The sequence below is a fragment of the Prionailurus bengalensis genome, chromosome B1 (genome assembly GCF_016509475.1).
Source record: "Prionailurus bengalensis isolate Pbe53 chromosome B1, Fcat_Pben_1.1_paternal_pri, whole genome shotgun sequence".
Classification (NCBI taxonomy): Eukaryota; Metazoa; Chordata; class Mammalia; order Carnivora; family Felidae; genus Prionailurus; species Prionailurus bengalensis.
Genome location: NC_057344.1, coordinates 113,329,143 through 113,349,071, shown reverse-complemented (window position 1 = coordinate 113,349,071; position 19,929 = coordinate 113,329,143). Strand labels below are relative to the sequence as shown.

Below are 19,929 nucleotides of genomic sequence, written 5' to 3'. Positions count from 1 at the left end.
CAGACAAAATAAAACCAAATGAGATGAACTACTTTTGAAAAGGATTTTATACCTAAATGATGTATCTATATTAAACTATTTGACCAGATAATTCCTCAACTATTTCCACAAAATGTAGTATTTTGAAAAGTATTGAAATAAATTTAAGAAGTAGCCAGAATTTTATCATGGAATTACTTTCCTAATTCACTGAAAAATAAGAGTTTTCGAAGTCTTTCTAACGGTTCTCTTTCATTAGAAAAGCTCCATCTGCTGGTTCATTTGATGAAGTGCAATAATTATTTAACCCCCAAGTCTCTGAAATGATGGCCCCTTTATCAACTACTCTTGACCTTTTGTTATTTTAGAAGCATAGATACAGGAGGTGTGCCAAATGCTAGTTTTATTTTAAAACCATGGAGCTATAGCCAAGTAATTTAGTGGAGTCATATTGAAGAGATAATCTCACACATATGATCATGAAATACTAGTCACGACAGTGGTCACTGGTATCCTTTACTAGTTCAATTTGCTCTTCTTTTCCACCATAGGGCGTTTCCATTCTGAGGATGCTTGAAGACTGGATAACCCCAGAGAAGTTTCAAAAAGGATGTCAGGTATGATTTATGACTTTTAATAGTTCTGCGCGTGAGCCACATCGGTCCGTGGCTGATGAATGTCGGTATGTGATTAATCAAGGAACTACTCCTCTTTTACTTTTTCCTCTCCTTACGCAGGGACAGATTAAACAGCAAAACACAGAAAGGTGACTTCGCATCCAGTGAAGTGCCCACACTGTTACCTCTAATTACCATTTAGCAGAAATTTCATGGAGAAGTTACATGGAGTCCTCAGTTATTTTTGATATCCTTTACATGTGTATTGGCTTAGGCTGCCATAATAAATACATCGACTGAGTCGTTTAAGCAACAGAAATTTATTTTCTCACCGTTCTGGGGGCTGAGAAGTCTCCGACCAAGGCTCCGCAGATTCCTGTTTTAGAGAGGGCTGTTTGCCTGGCTTGCAGATGGCTGCCTTTCCCTGTGTCCTCACATAGCCGAGGGAGAGAGCTTTCTGGTGCCTCTTATCATCAAGCATTGATCCCATCATGAGGGTCCCACCCTCGTGACTTCATCTAAACCTAAATACCTCCCAAAGACCCCATCTGCCAACACAATCGCATTAGAGATGAAGCTTCAATGTATGAATTTGGGGGAACATAACTCAGTCCATAGTGACATGACATAAAGATTTAAGTGTATCTATAAAAGTCTTCCTTTATCGTTCGTGCAAGGACTTTTTCCTTATTATTGGACTTAAAAGTGGCAAATACACACATTCAAGGAATGTGTAGAGTCAAGGAATAAAGAGGGCCTGCTTCCTTTTGGAAGCAGAAATGGTAATACATTTTCAAGAGCATTGCACACATCCCCCTTAGGCATACTGCCCCAGTGGGTATTTCAGCTTCTTTTTTGTTTTTCTAGAAAACCTAAGCCAAATCTCTCAGGGTTTTAATGGCATCAGTGTGGCTACACTCTGTCCCTGTAACTGTCCTGTCTGTAGGTTGGCCCATTGCAGCCTGGAGTCGGAATTGTCTTCCTGCTTCTTCCCATTCTCCTCCATCCTCCTCACTGTGAGGCCTCGGGTGGTTAGGCAGAGCAGTGGTGCTGGGGTGCCAGTCCAGAACGTAGAAAACAGGTCAGAGCAGCGTCCTGCCAGCCTTCCCAAAGAGTACCAGTACTCCTTTTGGATGTAATTCCCCAGGACAATGTCCGCTCACTATTCCTTCAGCTCTTACCACCACTGAGCCTTCTTATGTGGCATCTAGCAGTCTCTATGCCCAATGGCAAAGTTCCTAGGTGACTATTTACGTAAGACACAAGACCAAGACTTAGGAGATATTCAGGGGGTACATCAATGCATTTTACTCCTCTTGTCTACTAATAAAATACTCTCTGTGGACACTGGAAGAAAGGGAGAAGCCGTGCGCCTGTTCTTATGTGTACATTAGAACACCTTGTAACTTTTCCACCAGCTTCAAAGTCACATTTCATCCTATCTTCTCTCGCTGTGAGCACCTTCAGTGGGGGACTCTGTCTTCTGTATCTTTGTATATATTCCAGTCCCTAGTAGACTGCATTACACATGATAGACAATCCAAACAGTGCTTCTTAAATGAATGAATGGCCTGTAAGAAACAACACAGAGAAAAAAAACAAAGACAATTCATTTTTTAAAAATTAAGTTAAAATTCCATTTGCATAGTTTCATTCTAAGTGAAACTGATGGATAACACATTCTTGGAATTTTCAAAGCTGACTTCAAATTAAATGATTTTTAAAGCAACTCCTAGAGATGTACCAGGAGTCTTTAAAAGTGAATAGCTATTCTAATAATTCAGTAATACTCTCATATTTCCTTTAGCCTGGTATCTATGGTATAGTTAATTAAAAATCTAGTCCTATCTAAAACTAATATTTCTCAAGTGAAATATGTCTTCCTCGACCCTGTGACTACAGATGGAGCTAGAAACCAAACTAGAATGAATAGATATTAATTTTTTCATGCCATCATAGTGCTGTGGAATAAATTAACACACACACACACACACACAACCCACTAGCCACTAAAACACTCACTTTTCCCCTACAATCTTCAAACACTAGCTAATATCTGAAAACAGCATATGATCAGTATAGACCACACTCAATGAGCTCTCAAGCCAATTGGAACATTCTTTTACTTCATTCAGGTATCTGAATAGTGTCTTTACTTGAATTAGCATCACTCTATGTTTGCTGCCCCTAAATTCCACAATCTGTGATATTGCTCAAGATCTTTCCCTAGCAACTACTTTCTGACCAAAGTGACTCTTCATTAGCTGACCTGGTGTGGTACTAAACCTGGGGATGGCCAGCTGTCTGTTCTCTTTCAAGCTCATCACCTTCCCCCAAACCCTATCTCAGACCTCAAAGTAGGTAGTAGCGAAGGGAAATAAGATCAAAGCCGTCACCTGGAAAATCTTTAAGGCTGTGCTTGTGCATAAGAAATGATAACAGGTAATGGGGAATTTGTAACAGTATATGGTCATGAAATCAAGCTGAGAAATATATCCATCCTTTCTTTTTCTCCTAGTATAAGAAATAGCCCTGATGGGACAGCAATGGCTCAGCTGCAACTTGTCCTTTCCCTTCCTGGGACACTAGTAACAGAAACAGTCTTCTTTTCCTTTTGTGCTTACCACACCAAACCCAACTAATGAGGGACTATTATTGGGGGATGTAGGTCATCATGAAATTTTGAGTGGAATGACTACATTGTGACTACTCAAGGTGAAGAAAGAAATATCTCAATATAGAGTATTCAGAAATGCACTAATCTAGACAAAATAAAATTGATGTCTTCTTTTTTGAAAGAGAGAGAGAGAGCGCGTGCACACAAGCAGGGGAGGGGAGAATAAGAGGGAAAGAGAAAATCTTAAGCAAGCTTCATACTCAGCACGGAGCTTTACATGGAGCTCGGGGCTTCATCTCATGAGGGTGAGATCCTGAGCTGCTAAAATCAAAAGTTGGACACTTAACTGACTGAGCCACCCAGGCACCTCAAAATTGATGTCTTTTAATATACTCTTTATATAAATGTCTATGTAGCCTATAGTTCGGAAGAAGCAAGAGACTGCAGTTTAAAAAGCAGTAACAATAACGACACCACTGACAGAAACCACACAGACTGGTTAAGGATTCAGAATTCCTTCAAAGTTACCTTAGAAAAATCTCATCGCCTCTCTAGGCACCAGTTTTCTTCACCCCCCAAAATGTGAGTTGTATTAAATAATACTTAAAGTCCCTTCTAATTCCAAGATGGCATGTTTCTAAGCTCAAGGCATTGTGAGTATACAAATAAACTCCTCTAAATTAATTTTAAAAAGCTACTACTCACTAGAAATTGTCATTAACAGGTAGCTATGGTTACAATTCATTACTAATACTCAAGTATCCATTTATTTTATTTAGAATGAATGATTTGTGCAAAGCTCTGGAACAAATGCTTAAAACTGATATCCAGTGAGCGCCTTTCGTTTCTTCTCCCTTCCTTTGCCTGCCCTCCAGTGGTAGTGCTGAGCAGTGAACTAATCGAAAGAACAAAAACAAAGGCAGCATTCCTAACTGGTCGCAACCCTAGTCCAGGCTTCCTGGAGCTGGCTGCTAATATTGTTTTATCTCTCTATGCCTGAAAAGAAAGGAATTTAGACGATAATGTGACTTAGGCACAGTACCTCCTGAAAATTATAGTCACTTTGAGTGAAAATGTCATGTGCGAAGTCAACCACTTGTTATTCTTTGAAGGCTCAAGAAACACTTAAGAAAGTGATGTTATTTTATTTTATTTTTTGAAAGAGAGTGACGTGAGCAGGGGCGGGGCAGAGGGAGAGGGAGAGAGAGAATCCCAAGCAGGCTCTGCACAGCCAGCATAGAGTCCAATGCAGGTCTCCATCCCACAGCCATGAGATCATGACCTGAGCTGAAATCAAGAGTCAGATGCTCAGCTGACTGAGCCACCCAGGTGCCCCAAAGATGTCCCTATTACATGGGACAATTCCTGACAGCAACAGAGGAGAAGTGGCATAAGTGGCACCCAATTATGAGACTAGGAGAAAAGTGGGGATTTTCTTTAGGGACCTACCACATTGGATCTGAAAACTCGCGTATAGAGAGATTCTGTGAACAAAATCGTTAAAGGGGAGAGCTTTCTAGTTAAAAATAATTCATATTTTAAAGCCATTTGAAGAGTAAAGACATTCTTTAAAGCGAATAATTTCCCAGATTTATTCATGATCAGGATCATCATTATCATTCTTACTGTTCAAAAGGTTGTATATCCATTTCCTTAAAGCAGGAGTCTACCAACAGCGACTTGCAGGCCAAATCTGGCCCACCACTCATTTTGCTAAGGTCTGCAAACAAAATCATTTCTACAACTTTGAACTGTTGAAAAATCACAAGAATAACAATATTTTATGATACATGAAAGTTACATGAAATTCAAATATCAGAATGCATAAATAATGTTTTATTGGTTATTCATTTATACATTATCTATGGATACTTTTGTGCTACAGAGGCAGAGTTGAGTAGTTGTGACAGGCATTATAGAGCCCACAAACCTTAAAATCTTTATAGCTTTTTACAAAAAAAGTTTTTTTTTTTTTTGCTGAGCCCTGACTTAGAGACAAGCTCACCTGTTTTATCTTTGCATATTTTGCATATTGCCTCAGTCATTCATGTGTGGTGGGGTCATCTAGTGTCTGAGATGAGAAAACATCACTAATAAATGAAGGTAAGGGATGTAGCCAGTGGTGACAGGTTGACAGCTCTAACTTAAGATCATAGAATTATGGGTCTTTCTTCATACTGGATCACAAATGTTATGGACTGTTGACTATTTACTGAACATTTGACTGCCCTTAAGTATCTCATATTTCTTGTCCTGAAAAAAAAAATTAAGCTTTTCCTTTCCTGTGCACAAGCCCATTAGACTATTAAAAAAGAACAAGCTAGGGGTTCCTGGGTGGCTCAGTCGGGTGAGCATCTGACTTTTGATTTCAGCTCAGGTCATGATCCCAGGGTCATGGGATTAAGCCCTGCGTCTGGCTCCACACTCAGCGTTGAGCCTACTTAAGACCCTCTCCCTCTCCCTCTCTCTCTGTCTCTCTCTCTCTGTCTCTCTCTCTCTCTCTGCCTCTCCTTTTGTCCCTCTCCTCTGCTTGCACACTCTATGTTTCTCTAAAATAAAAAATGAAAAAAAAAAAACAACCAAGCTACATCATTAATAAGGAAAAATATTCCTTGTGCTTTACAAATAAAGTATTTGACGTTCTTACAGGTTACAAAATGTTTTGCATGCCGTGTGTCATTTGATTTTTATTGCAGGTACACTTGCCATATTATACATTAGAGTGAAATATGTTGATGGATTCAGCTCATGTGTGGAAGTATGAGAAAAGCATACATTGATTTCTAAAATACTTGTTATCTTTCACATACAGATTTACTTGAAAAAACACAAATTTGGGAATGCAAAAACTGAGCATTTTTGGAGAGCACTTGAAGAGGTATGGAGACTATCCCCAAGTATTTCTTTGATTAACATATGATTTATCAATCATTTCTTGATCTGATTATTCTATCCTTTTATTTTCCCTAATGTGTTAATTATTCCTCGTCTTTTTTTTTTTTTAATATCAGGCAAGTAATTTACCAGTGAAAGAAGTAATGGATACATGGACCAAACAGATGGGTTATCCTGTACTTAATGTGAAAGATATGAGGAACATCACACAGAAACGTTTTCTGTTGGACTCAAAAGCGAATTCTTCTGAGCCACATTCAGCTCTTGGGTAAGGATCTAAAATGCATTTGAAGAAAAAAGCAGAAATTTGATGGAAATACTGGCCACTTGCTTAGATCTTAGTCTCCAGTACGTGATTGATAGTTGATAATATTAAAGCACAATGTCTTTAGGGAACCAAAAGCATTCAAACATAGGTCCATGGTCTCCAGGTTCAAGATGGTGGACTGAACACATGCCTCCAAGTCCTGTTCTTCCCAGAAATCACCGAATAAAGAAGTGCTAAAAGAAATAAACTCATAAGAGAAAGAAAGAGGAGGGGCTATATAGATTCTAGAAGGAAAGCCAGAAGGAGAAATATTGATAGAAAACAAACAAACTGAAGAAGATGAGGCCAGATAAAAAGGGACTTGCTGTAGAGGTGGAAACATCTTCCCTATCCCTAGACAGGCTCCGGGCTGACTGTCAGCATGAAGAGTGGAGCACAGGAGTGAGAAGTGAGGCTGAAAATAGGACAATTAATTTGAAGTCGAGACTCAGGACAATTGTGCCAGTCAGACACACCCCCACTCCACTTTCCCGTCATCTACTAACAACCTTTCCTCTGTTTGGAGCTCTTAGAAGTCTGCCAAAAGTCTGGCAATGACCCAAGGCAAAAATCCAAAGACTCTACCCCCTGCCCCACCTCCCCCACCCCCCCCCCCACCCCCCGCAAATAAATGGACTAAAACAGTGGAGGAGAACTAAAGATTTCCACTTGGTTAGGATGCCCAGAATACAGCTTTCCTTCTCATGGCATTTGTAGGATGGGTGGGCTGGAACTGCCAGCTCCCTGCATACATGCTCAGAGCTCCCAGTCAGACTTCTGTCCAGAGGAAAAGGCTGTTTCAAAAATATACCTTCCCCCTCAAAAGCAGAGGGGTTACATACAGGACACCAAGAGTAATTAATTTAGTCCTTCTTCCTGAAATATGAATGGGCAATTAAGATCACAAGACACATAAAAAAATCTAAAAGCATAAAAGGTTGAACAAACAAAAACCTGTCACTGTAAGAACAAAATTGAGGAAATAGAAAATAAATTTATGAAATACATTCAGAGATCAAAGAAGCTATTAACACTCATTAGCTCAGAGCAGAGTATCTTTGAAAAAACAAACTTGGAATATAGAATTGCTCTGAAAGATTAAATGTGTGGTTGTCAAAGAATTAATAGACCAAGTGGCAAGAAATGTGGGGAATTCTCTACAGTTATAGGGCAAACGCAGAGAACTGACAAATATGAAAGAGAAGACAAATATTGAATGTCCAGCACCCAACTAACAGACGTCTCTCAAAAAAGGAAACAGAGAAACTTGAGGGGCAAATAATAAAGGACACAAGTATTCTGATTACAAAGCCCCGTTGAGGTCACTGTACAAAAAGGAAAAAAAAAAAAAAAAACCTAGCTACATTCTCATGAAATTCCAGAAAACAAGGATACATGAGTTAGAGTGACATTAGACCTGTCCACAGCAACCTTGAATGCAAGAAGAAAATGGAACAATCATCTAAAATGATTGCAGCAAAAAATAACTTCTAATTCTCTTCCCAAACTAAACCAAATGCAAATGAACAGCAAAGACCTTTTCAGACATGCAACTCCAGAAAATGCTTTCCACACAGCACTTTTTAGAAAGTTACTAAGGCTACATACATCCCAGGGGAGGAAGAAGAGAAAAAATAGGAAAAATCAGAAAGAGAAGAAACACATCCAGGAAACATTGTATCCAACAGAGGAAAGTCATGAAAGGAAATGCTGGCCAATAGCGACCCAGGGGGCTCGCAGTGCCATGCATAAGAGCAGGATGCTGGGTTCAGGTAGGTGATGGCCATGAGAAAGCAAGTATGGTTGAGAAAACGGTGAGATTATGAGTTTGTGAATGCCCATCAGTTGGGCAACTGTAAAGAAGAAAACTAGAGAAACCAAATCAAGGCTGTATGTAAAAATTGTGATCCAAGAATGTAAACCAGTAGAATAATTTTATGCCACTGACAATCCATACAATAAAAAGGAGTCCTTTTGACTCTTATGTCAGGCTGTTAGGGTCAATTTTTATTTAAGTGACTCAGGGGGCCAAGATATCAGCCCATAGAGAAAGAAACGTAACTCCCACCCACCTCTCCGACAACCATACGTATACAACAGTATAATTTCATAAATGTTACTTGTTGGCTTTTAACTTTTATAGTCAACAATGAACACCATGTAAAACTTGTGTTGCAGTGGCAGAGTAGATTGTAAATATAAACAGTCTTAACATTGTAACAAGAAAAAAAAAAAAGGCTGGCAGAGAAAACGAGGTGGAAGAGGAAGGAAAGGTGGCAGAAAGTGTCAGGATAGTAATTCAGTGGTGGGCTGGTGCTGACTCGAATCCCAACTCAGCACCATTATGCTGGTAGCTTGAAATCCATCACTGAATTAATGGAAACTAGCAAATACTGCATTCTGCCCCCCCCCCCCCGCTCCCCCAAGAGCCAGTTGTTTGTTTACCAGAACTCCATAGGATATCCTACAGTTTCTCCTCATTGTAAAGTAGGAGATTTTGCTCCTATTTTACAGTTGGGAGAGAGTAGCAACACTGAAATTTATGAAACAGGAAATGGCAACATGATTCCACTACTGTAAAGGAACAATTATAACCTAGAGAAAGTCTCATAATTTTACTTCCCTAAATTTTGACTGTTAAAGGGCAAATGGAAGAGAAAGCAGTATAAGTAAACTAAATCACCCTCTCGCATGGATGAGTTAATAAATACTATCTGAAAAAAAATTTTAAAAGCTATTTAGAGCTATAGAATTAGACGTCAGAAGAATTAAATCCAGAAGCATTTTAAATTTGTTTTAAGTTTTATTTATTTGTTTGAGAGAGAGAAAAAGAGAGGGAGAACGTGAGCAGAGGAGGGGCAGAGAGAGAGGGAGAGAGAATCCCAAGCGGGCCCTGCATTGTCGTTGCAGAGCCTAATGCAGAGCTCAAACCCATGAACCGTGAGATTATGACCTGAGCCACATCAAGAGCTGGACGCTTAACTGACTGATCCACCCAGGCACCCCAGAAGCATTTATTTTATTTTATTTTTTTAACATTTATTTATTTTTGAGACAGAGAGAGACAGAGCATGAACGGGCGAGGGCAGAGAAAGAGGGAGACACAGAATCGGAAACAGGCTCCAGGCTCTGAGCCATCAGCCCAGAGCCTGATGCGGGGCTCGAACTCACGGACCGAGAGATCGTGACCTGAGCTGAAGTCGGACGCTCAACCGACTGAGCCACGCAGGCGCCCCCAGAAGCATTTTTAAAAGGGGATGTTTCCAAGAGGGGCTGGGCTGTGGGAAGGGTGGAAAAGGAGACTGGCTTCCAATAGCAGTTCGTCTAGTTTTTGCTAAGAATGTTTTTTATTTACAAACTGCACAAATGAAGTTCTCCTGAATATTTAAACAGCAATTATAAACTCAATCAATCAAATTCTCTTGCATATATCATTTATAAGTAACTTATGAACATCACTACTTAAAATTTTATTAAATCTCATTTATAATTTCAAAATACAAACAGCCAAAGGCACAGATTTATAAATCAAATTTTAAAAACATACCTATATGTTTTTTTACGAATGTAATGAAAATTCATACTGTATACCAAATTTATTGGGCATTTTCAACATATTAAGAATCAAACCTTTAACTTTACAAACTCAGAGTTTTCAAGACGTTTAAACATGCCTACTGAGTTAAGGTATCCTAAGAATTTCAGTTAAAATTATAAATACAATATGTTATTTCTCTCCGGTTTGCCAGACTTTTAGAAATTGGCAAGGGTGAAATTGGAATGATGCTACAAATATTGTACAAGCTGACAAAATGTGCAAACAGCCAAAGATTTCACACTTACCACACTTACATGAATATGGCTTGTATAAAAAGTCTTAATATTATGTCCATTTCTGTATACTTGGTTGTTTTTGTATACATTTCTGGGATGCCCGTCTCTCCCAACAGAAGAGAATGGAATCAGGATCTCAGGAGCTCTGGTATGGGGCTGGCCACAAAAACCTGGGTTTACCACTTTGGGGATGTCATCTCAGCCCCGCATTACCCAGAAGAGCCTGCTCCTAGACAGCATCCTGATAAATGGGAACAACACTGTGTAGCACTAGTTCCCTGGAAATCATTCCAATGTCACCCTTGCCAGTTTTTCCCCCAATATCATTGACAAACAATTGACAGATGTCATATGTCAGTTTAAGATGTACAACATGATGGCTTGGTTTATGTGTATTGTGAAACGATTACCACAACAGGTTCATCGCCCATGCCAATTTTTATTGTCCCATCTTTCAACTTCTGAATACTTGGTCTGGGTAGAGAGACTTTTGCACCCACGGTCACTTTCAGCTGGTCTCTAATCTTCAGTGCCTAATTTCCACCGAAAAGGCCCTTTGCCCTCTTTATCTCCTCTTTAAGAGTCTCATTGATCTTATACACAAAAAGTTACTTATAAATAAATCATCACAAGAGCAATTATTCAGTAGCAATTAAGATAACATGAGGAAGGAGAATTATAGGGTGTGACAAAGGTGTCCCAGAATAACTATAAGCTGGTTCTTTTACAGTTACTGTTTTATGTTCTAATAAATTATACTGGCCACATTTAATACTGCTAGAGACTATTTAGATATGAAAACTTAAAAAAATATTTCTCTCTTGTGAAACAAGCTTCCATTGGGGAGTAATTACTGTCTCCTGTCATGTGTATCCATGGATAGACTGAGCCTGAATTAATGGGTCAGGAGGTGTGCTTGAATAGGCAAGGGCACAGAAGACTTTCTTGAAGAAGTGATATTTAAGCTAAGTAAATCGATAGGAGGGGATGACCATGGGGGATGTTCAGAAGAGAAACTACAACATGTAGGAAGGCCCTGGGCCGGGGAGGGGGCAGGGGCGGGGAGTAGCATTACACATATAATATGCAATGCTTACTAAGTATTTACTAAGTAGCTGGCACTACTTTAAGCACTTCAGAGTATTTTATTATTATAACAGGTGGGGAAATTGACAAATGACTGAAACTTATTAGATAACTTATTCAAGGGTGCAAAGAGTATAAGTGATGGAACTCTGGTTTGAACATGGGAAGTCTGGCTCCAAGAAACTGAACAGCAGACAGGCACTGGGCACAGTGGTGAGAGAGGCAGGGGCCAGGCACGCAGACCACACTGAAGATTTTGAACAATAGTGTGCAACTTTAAGGACTTCAGAGAGAGAGAATTGGTAGGATCACCTCTACGTTTTTCAAAGTTCCTCTTTGGCTGCGTTACAGAGAATAGTTCAGAGCAGGGCAAGAGTGGAAGCAGGAAGGCCAGTTACTACGATAATTGTAGCAAGTGACTCACGTGGGAGATGATTCCGAAGATGGGGTCTGCATTAGCAGAGTGGGCATGGGCTGGAGGGGTGTGGCAAATGTTCCAAAGATTGGGTTGAGCTACAATTTCTCATTAAAGAGTAAACACTATGCAGGGAACTGAATTGGATGAATTTACAGGTAACAATCCCATTTTAGAATACTGTTCTCATCTTGTTCTACAGTGGTCTAACCAAATTTCTAGAGAACTGAAAGATCTGTAGAGACACACTTATGACACGTACTGTATATGGTGGGTAACAGAACCTATTTTCTGGCTTCTGATTCAGGGCTTTGAAAATTAAGTCACACTAATAAATAACACACTCGGGTGTTTCCAGAAATTCAAAGTGCCAAAATTCAAATTGGACTTTCTGTACAAGGCATCAGAAAATGAAGAGCACCCAGTATTATTAAACTAACTACTTTGAAAAAAAAATTAAAAAATAAAGTAACTACTTTGAAGATCTTGGCTGGCACCTGAACTGGAAGAATATCAAGCAAAGCCAGTGGTGCTCACCTTGTTGAGGCCCATTATCAGACTCTGCTTCTGGAAATGTCAGACAGTCAGATAGTCACAATAAATGAAATTCAGAGTGACTGGGTATCTTGCTGTATGCAAATGCGGAAAATTAATAGTTCATGCCAAAACAAAGGAAATTTGAGTTCCTAGACCAAGTGAGATCAGTCAGAGAGTGTCAGTATAAACTTCTTTATCTTTTCCTTATTTTGGAAAGGAAAGATTAGGCTAGAAAAGCTTTGTTTTCACTCTTTCCTCTTCATAATATATGAATGAATTGAAACCTAGATCTGACTTAGGTGATAATTCAGTTACAAAAATCAACATAATGACTTGTGATCATTCTGTTAACTATAAACTGTTTATTTTATAGTTACTGTTTTATGTTCTAGCAAATTAGATGGGCCATATTTAATATGCTATTTAATAGCCTTTGTATATTAAAATTAAACAAAAATTTTCTTTCTGGAGGAACAAACTTCCACTAGGAAAGCTTCATAGGAATTGTTCTCTTCTGACATATGTATGTACTGATTTGTTAAGCCAAAGACATACCCAACACTGTTTTTAAAACGGTGGGATTGCATTTTTTAAACTACTCCTTGGTTATGGATTTCTCTCCACACAAACACAAAAATTTATTAGCAAGTAAATGAAATAAATATTTTATCAAGTCTTCACTTTTTGAGTTATAATAAATCTTTAAATTGTATTCATCAAGATTTAGAACATGGAACTATATTAACATTCACACTTTTCTCTAGTATTTATTTTTATTAAAAAATTTTTTTTTAACGTTTATTTATTTTTGAGACAGAGAGAGACAGAGCATGAACGGGGTGGGTCAGAGAGAGAGGGAGACACAGAATCCGAAACAGGCTCCAGGCTCTGAGCTGTCAGCCCAGAGCCCGACGCGGGGCTCGAACTCACTGGCTGCGAGATCGTGACCTGAGCTGAAGTGGGACGCTCAACCGACTGAGCCACCCAGGCGCCCCTCACACTTTTCTCTAGTATTTAATTTCTACCTTCAGATACTGTTTTTTATTTAGATTCACAGATGCATGATTTTTAGTGATCGCTTATTATAAAGTCAATCTACTTGATCCATTTTTGTAAATAAAAAAAGTTATATATGCATAGGAAAAACCTTATGTGCTATGCTGTTGAGAACATTTGTTAAAAATCTATAATAGCTCCTGAACAAATAGGAGAGAAAATGACATTCTATCAAAAGTGATCCTTCATGATTTTTCACCTGGTTAAAAAACTAGATCATAACATATGCCCTCATCCCTCCAGAAGGTAATTAGCTCTTTCTCCAACCCTAGTGTTCACCTTACTCTATGTTCAGATATATTCCTGTCCGGTAAAAAATGTGGTTGAATAAGCTGTACTATAAACTGAATGGCCCTCTCCCTTTTCTCACTGCTTAAATATTTCAAGATGAGGGAATTTTTATGAGAAACTTTATAATCTTTATAAACTTACACACATGTGTGAGTTATTGTTTTAACACTACGGCCTCAAGCATCAGGCAAGCTTACATGTCTCTGGCAGTCCACTCAGCGTTAACAGGGGGAAGATGGGAGTAGGTGTGTTATTTGGGGGCAAAGTCAGTTTTTTTTTTTAATTTTTTTTTTTAATGTTTATTTTGGGGACAGAGAGAGACAGAGCATGAATGGGGGAGGGGCAGAGAGAGAGGGAGACACAGAATCGGAAGCAGGCTCCAGGCTCTGAGCCATCAGCCCAGAGCCGGATGCGGGGCTCGAACTCACGGACCGCGAGATCGTGACCTGAGCTGAAGTCGGATGCTTAACCGACTGAGCCACCCAGGCACCCCCAAAGTCAGTTTCTTTAGTGAAAATTAGATTGGCCATATTTAATACTACCAGATCTTGTTAGATACAAAAAAGTAAATTGTACCTTTCAAAATGAAATCTGATCCTCCTAAATTTTAGATGTCCTGTAGGAGACTCCCATCATTCCGTTTATGTAATTTTCATTTCTTGACATTTTGTACTCAAATCTATTATTTTGCTCAGATTACATTAGATCCTGTAGGTGATTCTAAAACTGGAAAATCATAAAGCCTCAACCCTCAATCCTTTTAGTCTTATGATTCTCTTACAGACTTGAGAGCAACGTTTGTACATAACTTAGTAGTGTATTTTATGCCCACTTTTGGGCACAGTGTCATCTCAGAGACCATGTTTTACAGGAGGTAGTCAAAATGTGAAGTCTTGACTGTGCACACAGGGCATCCAGACACTTGCGCACTCTGTTCTTTCAGTCAGGTCGGCAATGGGGAAAGGGAGGGAAAGAAATGTTCGTTTATGTGGCAACACCAAAACAGAAGAGTGGTGGAAGGGCGAAACATGTAGGTAGAGTGTGATTTTTACCAAATGCTTCTTTGTCTATCTGTTGAGAAGCTACAAGGGATCACTTTTAGGTTGACTTCCCTAAAAGCAGATGCTGAGGTGATGATTTAAGTGAAAGCGACTCCTCAGGAAGTGTTTCTAGGAAAGACTGGGAAAGGAGTGGGCAGTGAGAGGTCAAGCAGCAAAAGTGAAATATCAAGCAGGTGCTGTAAAGGATAGCTACCCCATGGGGAAGTTGTGGAGATGCTGTTATAGAGGGGTCCTGACAGATGGGACGAAGAAGATTCTCCTGCCATCCATCATTGGTGAAGGGCTGCATCCACGAATGTAAATTTCAAAGAACTTCTGGCAGCTAGAGGGCAGTTCTCTGACAGACAGCCCCAGGTGCTTGGCCGTTAGCTAGGAGAGCACATTGGAATCTAGGGTGTACAAAAATGACAAAGGGATTCAAGGGGACAATCTTTGCTACACGACCCAAGAAACAATTTATGCGTGGGTTCTATGGAACTTCTAACCCAAAACATTCCACAGCCATAAAATCCTCAAGGAAAGCTAGTGACAACTCAATCCCATAAAACATTTCAACAGTTATAAAACAAAGGATTACTTCTTTCATGGAGATGGCAAAATGTGTTCTCCCTGAATTACATAAATTTTATTATAAATTGAAAAGAAGTATCATTCCGCATTCTCTGTTAGAGACTTGAATGATCACAGATGTAGAAAAACAAGGTGAACTTTGAGTTGGTAACCAAATCCAAACACACATTCATCTTCTTTCTAAATCTGTTGTATTTTCTGATTGATGGTACATGATATGAGAACAATCAAAAAACTTTAAGACCTCTTTTATGAGATTTCAATAATAAAATGTTATGTATAGGGGCGCCTGGGTGGCTCAGTTGGTTAAGTGACCGACTTCGATTCAGGTCATGGTCTCACGGTTTGTGGGTTTGAGCCCCGCATCAGGCTCTGTGCTGACCGCTTCCTCAGAGCCTGGAGCCTGCTTCAGATTCTGTGTCTCCTTCTCTCTCTGGCCTTCCCCTGCTTGTGCTCTGCCCTCAAAAATAAATTAAAAAAAATTTTTTTAAATAAAACAAAACGTGGGGCGCCTGGGTGGCGCAGTCGGTTAAGCGTCCGACTTCAGCCAGGTCACGATCTCGCGGTCCGTGAGTTCGAGCCCCGCGTCGGGCTCTGGGCTGATGGCTCAGAGCCTGGAGCCTGTTTCCGATTCTGTGTCTCCCTCTCTCTCTGCCCCTCCCCCGTTCATGCTCTGTCTCTCTCTGTCCCAAAAATAAATTTTAAAAAAAACGTTGAAAAAAAATTTATAAAAAAAAATAAAATAAAATAAAACAAAACGTTAAGTATATATATGGAAGCAAAGGACAAAAATAACCTCTTTACCCTGCTCCCCAAGAAAATATTAAGTAACTAAAGAGAACACCAAGAAACCCTGAAACATGTTTGTCTGATAATTTTTCCTTTGCAGCACACCTGATTCATATGTAAAATAGGAGATATTTGAAGAGCATGAGAATCTTTAAGGGATGATGGTGGTGGTATAATTTGAATTTCAACATAACATCTAAAATGTGTTATTTCCTTTGTGGCATTTTAAGATTGTCTTCTGAATTTGAAAAATGCTTTGTGTTCCTTGACAGAAACAAACCATATTAGATTATGTGTAAGTGTGTGAATGGTCAATGTTATTATATAATGAGTTACATTTATGCAATATCTTTATTCCAAAGCCTCAACACATTTTATTGAAATAATCATCATGCTTAGCTAATTTGTTGATACAAGGTTCCAAATTTTAGAGATATATAGAAATTGGAAGCAGTTATATAGCCTATCTTCATCTCTAAAGAGTGTTAGATTAATTGCTTTAATTGTATCCTATACACTGGATATTCGTTTATGAGGAAAATATGCTTGTCTATTGCTTTTTAATTTTTATTTGGGAAATGTTTTTATTTTTTAGTAATAAAAGTTAAATTTTCCTTTTTAAAAAACTTTAGTTACAGATGGAATATTCCAGTTAAATGGACTGAAGATAATGTATCAAGTATTACATTCTACAACAGGTCAGAAACAGGAGGTAAATTTCATCAATTGATTTATTTCTTCTTTGCATTAATATACCACATTAAACTAATGTAAGTGTAAAGAAGCAACAATAAATCTGGAGCTTATAATGTAAATTTCAGCTAAAACAGAACTCTTAAGTAATTTATCAATGAATTCAAGCTCTTATCTCTAATGAGAAATTTTCTACCTTGTGATATTCTTTTTAATGATTTACCATGACTTAATAACAAATACCCATGCCCAAAGGAGAAGTGTCACACACCCAGTCATTGGATGATTAATGCATAAGTTTTCTTTCTTTCTTTCCCCCTTCCTCATTTCTTCCTTCCTTTCCTTTCTTCCTTCTTTCTTAACTGTACTATTTTTCCTTTAGAACAGAGAAGTAAGTCATGGAATTTCTTAAAACCAAGCCTGGTTTCTTAAAATGCTGTCATTAAATTAGACCTATCATTTTTCCAATTCAGTATAATATTAGAATTTTTAATGGCTCCAAATTCTTTTCTAAGTTGTAAATTGTCACCAATAGCTCAAAGCACTATCTGTATCTATTTCCTTCCTTCCTTCCTTCCTTCCTTCCTTCCTTCCTTCCTTCCTTCCTCCCTTCCTCCCTCCCTCCCTCCCTCCCTCCCTCCCTTCCAACCATCTGTCCGTCCATCCATCCATCCATCCATCCCCCTAAATGAATTACTTGGTATGTACCTGTGTTAAAATCCAGCTGTGGCTACTATGCTAACTTAAATCAACTGGAAATATGTTTCTATAGTCTATCCCCTGTGGTTTGTCTTTTCCTTTCTTGAAAAAATTTAGTAGTATAAAAACAAGGAGACCTTATCTCATGTTCTCTCTTTCAGATGGCTGAAAAAATAATAGGGCATCCTAGAAGATTGCTACTTTTTATACTTTTACCATTGTACTTGTTTTACATTTCAAAATCATTTCTTTTAGAAGACAAATGATATTCTTCTTCACCCCATCCCATGCAGGTTTTGTTTCAGAAAGGCATTTGGCATGGACTCTCCCTTGTGACTTCTTAGGGATAAAAGTAAATAATCTATCCTTTATTTACATATTTGCTCCTACAAAATAGTGTAAAATATTAATTATGATTTCCCCTAACAAGTAAATTTTCATCCAATTTCCAGGAGGTTGATTTTTTAAAACAACCTCATTGAGATAAAATTCACCTATTATGCAATTCACCCATTTAAAGTGTTTTTTATTACATTCACAGGTATGTGTAACCATCACCACAGTCCAGTGTAGAATACTTTAGTCACCTCAAAAATAAATTCCATGCCCTTTAGCTCTCAATCCCTCTATCCTTCTATACCCCAGCCCTAAGCAACCATGGATCTACTGTCTGTATAGATTTGCCTATTTGGACATTTCCTATAATGAAATGATATACGTAGCATTTCATGGCTAGCTTTTTACATTTAGAATAATGTTTTCAAGGTTCATCCATGTCATAGCATGTGTCAATACTTCATTCTTTTTTACTGATGAATTATATTCACATCGTATCGATATACGACCTCTCATTTATCTATTTAGCACTTGATGGGCATTTGGATTATTTCTACTTTTTAGCTGTTAATGCCGCTGTAAACATTTGTGTACAAATTTTTCTGTGAATGCAGTAGGTTTTTTTCACCTTTGGGGTTTTTTACTTTTATTATAAATTTGTGTGTATGTGATTAATTTTTACTATAAATTCTACCAGCTTTGTTACTGTCAAGGTTAAGCACCCTTTCTGTTGCTTTTGCTATAAAACTTTCTCTTGATCATTTATACTAACAATTACTTTGATTGTTACGGTCAACATTCCTCCTGAATTCCTCTAGACTTCCCAGATCAATGCCATTTTGTCTTACTATTTTTTACATGATTATGTTTACTTGAATACTGAACTCTATCTTTTGTAATCTGCCTTTTGACCATTTTCTTACTCATAAGCATGTGTCAGTGGAAAATGGAGAAGACAAAAGAGACACTTTAAAATGTGCAATACCACTGATAAAGCACAAAATGAGGCTACCATTCCATTGGAAAGTTCTCAGTGAATTTGGTTTAACATATTACTACATATATTTGCCATTGGTTACCATTGGTTAACTGAGGGTTAGAGGAATGTTTTGGCAGCTTCTTGATTTGCTGTTAACAGGTTTAAAAGCATGAATAATTTGTCTATGCTAACAGCATTTTCATGGAATGAGGTTTCTGTAAAAGTGAATTTTCCAGATAACTAAGCTTACTCAGGTGTTTTGTAAAATAAACTTGAAGAGTTAACAATAAACATTTTTTACATGAATTATGTGCTTGGTAGACAAAATATATGAATAATAAATTTAATCCTTATTAATTAATTAGTTCTTTCAAGCAAGTATTTACTGAGAGCTCACTTATGTGCCAGACACAGTGGTAGGCATGGAGATAATGCTGAGGGGGAAAAAAATCCTTACCCTCTCCGTGCTTACTGTCTGGGGAGGTGCAGACGAGTCAGCAGGCAAATATGTGTCCTAAGTGTCTGGTGTGGCCATGGGGGCTCACTGAAGGAAGCACCAGCCCAGATTTGGGGGTTCAGGAAAGTTTACTAAAGAAAAGGACATCTAGGCTGAGAGTTAGGGGTGGTAGAAATAGTGTTTAAATGGATGATAGGATTGACCAAGTGTAGACAAGAACTGTGCTCTGGACAGAGAATGCTAGTGGGAAAGTGAGGCTTTCCCAGCAACTGTATCCCTCTGTCTTTACATTGACAGAGTACATTGACAGAGTACATGCCTCTGTACTCTGTTGAGAGTACAGAAGGCTCTCCCAGCAACTGTATCCCTCTGTCTTTACATTGAACACTTTTTTTGTGTGTGGCTATAACTATTGATTTAGCTGTCTTTCCCCTCCCCATAGAATATTTCTTGAGGAAATAGAGCTTATTGGGTTTTGGTGTTGTGGTTGTTCTATATATTCAGCAGGTACCCAGTAATTGTTTATTGAATGAATAAGTGAAAGAATGAATGGAGAGGCTCTAATGTTTACAGGGCTTTGAAGACAAACATGTCTTTATCTGAAATTTCAGAATCATGACTGCTCCCTTAGCCAGAAGCAAACTAGACATCTCTTCCTACTTCAAAGTGCCTGCTCCATTTTTAGGCTATGCAATAAGTTCCTGTTTCCTG

The 19,929-nt window shown here is 38.5% G+C and overlaps 1 protein-coding gene across 1 annotated transcript in view; it reads left to right on the top strand.

Annotated features, from left to right (window-relative positions):
- Window positions 1-19,929, top strand: part of LOC122477426 (glutamyl aminopeptidase) — an 88,786-nt gene that overhangs the window by 40,480 nt on the left and 28,377 nt on the right. The window contains exons 8-11 of the mRNA XM_043570406.1: window positions 531-596; window positions 6,026-6,091; window positions 6,225-6,376; window positions 16,687-16,766. Coding sequence (XP_043426341.1) covers window positions 531-596; window positions 6,026-6,091; window positions 6,225-6,376; window positions 16,687-16,766 — 364 coding nt within the window. The remainder of the gene's footprint in view (window positions 1-530; window positions 597-6,025; window positions 6,092-6,224; window positions 6,377-16,686; window positions 16,767-19,929) is intronic.